We start from the raw sequence: 5,989 nt of genomic DNA, 5'->3' as shown, positions 1-5,989 counted from the left end.
GTGTTTGCCTTCTGCAAATCACAGGAGAGTGGCAGGAAGTCCTCCAGATCTCAAGATAACTCAAATCGATGTGAACGATGTGATAGTGGGGTGTGTGCGCCTGGGAGTAAAAAATCCAGTCTCTTTCCAAATTTATGTTTTCATTTGGTGAATCCTTCTTTTTCTGTTGATTTTCAACCGAATCGCAGTCCAAAAAAACAAGCAATAATATATGTGCCCATCACTGCTGGAGGCATCGGAAAAATTCTCCGGACGGCGTTTGGGCCAGCAGCGGCCGGCAGCAAATTATCCATAATAACAGGAGTTGTACTTTCTTTTGTTTCTCAGCATGTGTGAACTGAAATTGGGTTTGAGCTTTTGAGACAAAGCATTTGCAAATTGCATCAATGCGCCTGATTTGCGTTCAGCTCCCACTCCGCCCCGTTGAATAGCCAACACTCTGAATTTTTTATAATGAAAAAGAAAAAGGAAAAAAAGTCGAACGATAGGCGCAGCAAAAACCTTGATATTCAGAAGATGAGCAAGTTAATGGGAGAGAACTCACCAGATTATTTTCTTCTCCTTTGTCAGCTTTCATATGGCACGAGTTGGTTGGAGTTTTGCCCAGGTCTATGTGTGTGTGTTTGTGTGTTTGTGGCAAACCAAGTCTCCCATGTTGAACATTTCAAAAGGAGCCCCCATGTCGAAAACGTTGTCAGTCACACTCACACCTCTATCAGACATGTTTCTACTTCCATTCATTCCTTCTGGTCCCTGCTTCAGTTGGAGGGCTCCGGCACGGCACCTCGATCACATCGATTTGGCCGGCGGCCATTTTTGCCCCAGGTAATTCAGTTCGATATCAATGGATTCCCGAAGTTCACTTGTGCTCCTACTGCTCATGCTCCTCTGCTAGCGCCCTGGCTTTCTGTGGTCATCCTTCTCCTTTAGTTTGGTAAATTTTCAACGTTACATGAGATGAAACCTGCTTGGCTTCTTTGTGTACATGATCTTCAGTTCTTCGAAAACTAGCACGAAATTTGTAGTAACACAATGCTATAATCTACTCACCCGCAAAAAAGATAGTTCTTTGATCTATTGAAATGTGCAAAGCCTCATGTAGTATCTATTTCTATATATATCCGCCATCAAGTTCAAAGGATTTTCACCTCTCCTAGTTAATTTTCTTGACTGAGCTGCCCGTGGAAATAGAATAGATCTTTGAGGACGGCGTCGCAAAGACCGGGCTTCATGGAGCTCGCTTTTCATAAACAAAAAATTCAAAATATATTTAGAAGTTTAAAAAATGTTAATATTTTTCTACAAATACATATGCATATTCTTTAAGTATGGGAGAATTTTCATCAACTAATTTGATTTTTTGCATGCTACGTAAAAAAAAGACAAATATCCGACCCAAATACAACAAAGAAAAAGTCCATTTTAATATGTGTATTTATCTTTTTTGAGTAAATATATATGTTCATGAAATTTCGTACATGCATACATAAATATATGTCTACATTTATACTTTCTCGTATATTTTGAGGTATGGAAAAAGTATTTTCGATGAGAAATTAAATAAAGTGCTGAATGGAGCACTTTTCGATAGATCTCTCTCCTTCTTCACTCCCCATCTTCTACACCACCGGCGGCGAGGCCACACAGCCTCCCTCCCGGCACACTACCACAGGTCCGGCGCCTCCCAGTCGGAATCATGCATCCGAAGCTCGCCGCCCTCGCCGTGGCGCCCTCTGCAGGGGGAGGCGGCGTCGGCGACACCGCGTCCCGCCCGGCGCGTCCACGGACACCCACGCCCGTTCCCGCCTCATCGACACCGCATCCCGCCAGCACGTCCCGCCGCCGCTCTCCACCTTGCGCCCTCCCTCGGCGCGCTCGCTCGCTTCCCTGCCTCCGGACGCTCTGTAGGTATAGCTCACATCCGAAACGAGCAATCGATACTGCCCGATGTTTTCTTCAGAGAGTACGCATTACTGTATCTATTCTTATCCAAAACCAAGAAACGTCCTTCAATCTGCATAGGTATTTATGTAAAATGATAAATTTTGCATAGCTTTTCATTTTCAAGATTACATTCCTTTGGCACACACCTTACACAAAAAATGCATAGGAATCGTCAGTTACAACTTTCAGACTGTTAACAAGTGACTGTTTTTTCAGAGAATTGATATGGTGTCGGTGCTACTGCTCGGTGCCGTTGCGGCCATGCTGCACCTAGGGCCTACATCAGCAACACAACCAGATCACGGATGCAAAACGCATTGCGGTGATGTCGAGATCCCCTATCCATTCGGCATCGGTATTGGTTGTGCTATCGGCCAAGGCTTCGAGATCGATTGCACCAGGTCTGCTGATGGAAATGACAGGCCATTCATTCTTCGACGGGAGATCCTAAGCATCTCGGTGTCCAGTGGTCAATCTCGAGCTTTATCGAACATCCCCTCATATTGCTACAATTCTGGAACAGGAAAAATGGATGCCCACCTTTGGGATTTCGAATTGATTTGGCCTTACCGGTTTTCGCACGAGCACAACAAGTTCATTACAATTGGTTGCAACACAATTGGATACATCTACGACACCATCGGGAGGACAAGGTATGCGACAGGGTGTGCGTCGGTGTGTGGGAGCCCAGAAGACCTAACAAATGGCTCGTGCGTTGGTGTTGGCTGCTGCCAAAATGTTGTCCCCAAGGGCTTAATGGGCTACAACGTCTTTTTTTATGATGTGGATTATGTCAATAAATCAAATAGTTGGCACTTCAACCCATGCAGCTACGCTGGCTTGGTGGAAACAGAGGCGTTTATCTTCAGCTCTGATTATGTAACTACTACAAGGTTCAATGATACCTACAAGGGCCAGCAACCGGTTGTCCTTGACTGGGTGATTGGAAATGCAACATGTGAGGTGGCACGCGGAAACATGTCTTCCTATGCGTGCCGTAGCGAAAACACCATGTGCGTGGATTCGTCCAACGGCCCAGGGTATCGTTGCAACTGCTCCATCGGGTACCAAGGGAATCCTTACCTCTCTGGAGGATGCACAGGCAAGTTCCTCATTGCTCAGCATGGAGCTTTGGTTTGTAGAAATTTTTCTAGAGCAATCTAGAAAAAGGATTTTTCTAATGGATAGATGTGTATAATAACATTTTTCCTTCTCAAGCATACAGAAAATAAAATTAGACTGTGTGGACTTGTCCCTTTATTGACAGGGGTGGCAGATCAACTTTTGTAAACAGTTTTTTTATAGTAGATCTATAGATGGATATGTAAATGGGGGGAAAATAGAACCAACTGCCTAAAGAAGGGAAAAGGAAAACAAACAACTATACTAGTAACAATCTATGGTACTAATATTGATCAATTTGTTATATTAGATTAGACTTATATTGCTAAATATTGGTTCCACTAGAACTACAACCCAGTTAACTGAAAAACAAGAAGTCTAATTAAGTGTTATTTTATTGTAATCTACTGATACTCCAATCTTCGTATCTGTTTATTATATTATCTTCGAAGGTCTCATATGTGACCAGGTTTTTTTTTTCATTGTAGATGTCAATGAATGCGAGCGCAGTTCAAGCCCCTGCCCTGACTCTGCATCTTGCCAAAACTCAGCTGGAGGTTACCAATGTTCATGTCCTTTTGGCAGCAATTTTTCAGAGGAAGCAAACACTTATGCCAACCGGTTTATAGGTAAACCAACGGAAGTTATGACTTTGCTCTATTCATCTTACAATCAATGATGAGCCGTTTTAGATTCTGAAAAATAATCTCTGCTGTGCAATCTGGTAAATATTACTCCCTCCACTCACAAATATAAGATGTTCTAACTTTTTTCTGATTCGGATATGTATAGATGCATTTGTCCATATATAGTCCATACTGAAATATTCAAAACATATTATACAGAGTTTTTTTGAACGGAGCGAGTATTTGTTTTGGTGAGAGCACCAAAATTGTTGTTCTCTTCATTGGCTGGATGTGCATAAGAAGCTTGTCACTGTTATGCTCTGTCATGGCTGGATTTTGGCTTTTTGCTAACTTAAACTGGGACAAGAGTGTTAGTTTTTTTAATTCTGAAAATCGAAACAATGCAATTGCAACTATCACTCTATTAAAAAAATGCAACTATCACCGGCAACACACAAACAAAAGTTAAGTAGTCACCTACAAAAAGGAAAATAACTTTTATGCATCTAATTATTATGTATGCATGCTTTTGTAGGAGTTGTTATTGGACTAAGCTCTGGTATAGGAGTTCTGTTTCTTGCGTCAATTTCAATTTTGTTGGTTCAGAAGTGGAAGAGAAGTATTAAAAGGCGAGTTCGGAAAGCACACTTCAGGAAAAATAACGGCCTTCTCCTGGAGCAATTGAACTCATCCGATGAAAGTGCCACACATAGCACTAAATTATTTTCCTTGGATGAGTTGGAAAAGGCAACGGATAATTTTGACTCCACGCGCATTCTAGGCCTTGGAGCACATGGCACCGTTTACAAGGGGATTTTATCAGATCAACGTGTGGTTGCCATAAAGAGATCCAAAATGGTCGATCAACTAGAGATTGATCAGTTCGTGAATGAGCTTGTCATTTTGTCGCGAATCCATCATCGGAACGTGGTAAAACTTTTTGGATGCTGCCTCGAGTCGGAGGTGCCTTTGCTTGTGTATGAGTTCATCTCCAACGGCACACTGTCTGAACTTCTTCATGGTGACCAATTGAGTGCTAGAAGCTTGTTAACCTGGGACGATCGTATCAGAATTGCTAGCGAGGCGGCAAGCGCTCTTGCTTACCTCCATTCCGCTGCTGCAACACCAATCTTTCATAGGGATGTGAAATCTGACAATATACTCTTAACGGACAACTTCACCGCGAAGGTTGCAGACTTTGGTGCTTCAAGATCCATTTCCATCGACGAAACATGTGTTGTCACGGCGGTGCAGGGTACATTTGGATACTTGGATCCTGAATACTACCATACATGCCAGCTAACCGCGAAGAGTGATGTTTACAGTTTTGGTGTGATAATCGCCGAGCTCCTAACTAGGAAGCAGCCAATATTCGTCAATTCTATGGGTGAAAAGCAGAACTTATGCTACCACTTCCTTCAAAGGCTACAAGATAACACTATGATGGAGATCGTCGATGTTCAAGTTCTCGAGGAAGGTAATGGCAGACAGATCAATGAGATGGCCGCCCTTGCGAGGGCATGCTTGAGGCACAAAGGTGGGGAGAGGCCTACCATGAAAGAGGTGGAGCATAGGCTGCAGCTCCTGAGAGGCAAGATGTCAATGAAGAAAAACCATGAGTTGGAGGTGAACACTCAAGCCGTGCCATTGTAACCTTCGAATTATTCCACATATTTCAGTGCTAGCTCCGGTACGCGGCCCGAATGAGTTCTTCCTGGCTGCCAGTTATTCGGCTCAGGATGTCACCAGATGCTTGTTTGGACTGACGTACCCGGATTCAAATCAGACTATTTTAGAACAATTTTTTATGTATCACGAATTGGATTGGTATATGTATTTCAGTTGCAATTTATATTGGATTGGGACGCTGAAACCACGACCAACTTGGCCCTCCATATATATGCTATAGGTCGGCTTTTATCATCCAACTGAATCATGATCTCTGACCTCTGCTGATCAACGATCTCGCAGTCTGCCTCACCAAGCGGTTCGCGGACGCGAACAGCGGTAAAAACCTGGCCTTCTCGCCGCTCTCCATCTACGCCGTGCTGGCGCTCCTGGCGCACCCTGGAAGAGATCCTCCATGTCCTAGGCGCGTGATACCGCAGCGAGCATGTCTCAGGGACAGGTCAGAGTTTCCTCAAAAAAAAAAAAGGACAGGTCGGAGTCCGACGGGCTGCGTGTGGAGCGACCTGACGCGGTCGTCGAAGTATTGTCAAGGATTCAATAAAGACAAGGCGGCTGCCATGGATAAAAATTAGTCGGGTCCCCAGCCATTAGATGCATTTCGCACATAC

At 43.7% G+C, this 5,989-nt stretch overlaps 1 protein-coding gene across 1 annotated transcript; it reads left to right on the top strand.

Annotated features, from left to right (window-relative positions):
- Window positions 1-1,579: 1,579 nt before the first annotated feature.
- Window positions 1,580-5,565, top strand: LOC123397520 (wall-associated receptor kinase 5-like). Its single transcript, XM_045092047.1, has 4 exons — window positions 1,580-1,908; window positions 2,161-3,046; window positions 3,555-3,695; window positions 4,228-5,565. Exons 2-4 carry the CDS (start codon window positions 2,170-2,172, stop codon window positions 5,343-5,345), a joined length of 2,136 nt encoding a protein of 711 aa, XP_044947982.1. The 5' UTR covers window positions 1,580-1,908; window positions 2,161-2,169; the 3' UTR covers window positions 5,346-5,565.
- Window positions 5,566-5,989: the final 424 nt, after the last annotated feature.

The sequence above is a fragment of the Hordeum vulgare genome, chromosome 5H, assembly GCF_904849725.1.
Source record: "Hordeum vulgare subsp. vulgare chromosome 5H, MorexV3_pseudomolecules_assembly, whole genome shotgun sequence".
In the NCBI taxonomy this organism is placed as follows: Eukaryota; Viridiplantae; Streptophyta; class Magnoliopsida; order Poales; family Poaceae; genus Hordeum; species Hordeum vulgare.
This window is presented reverse-complemented; position numbering and strand designations above follow the sequence as displayed.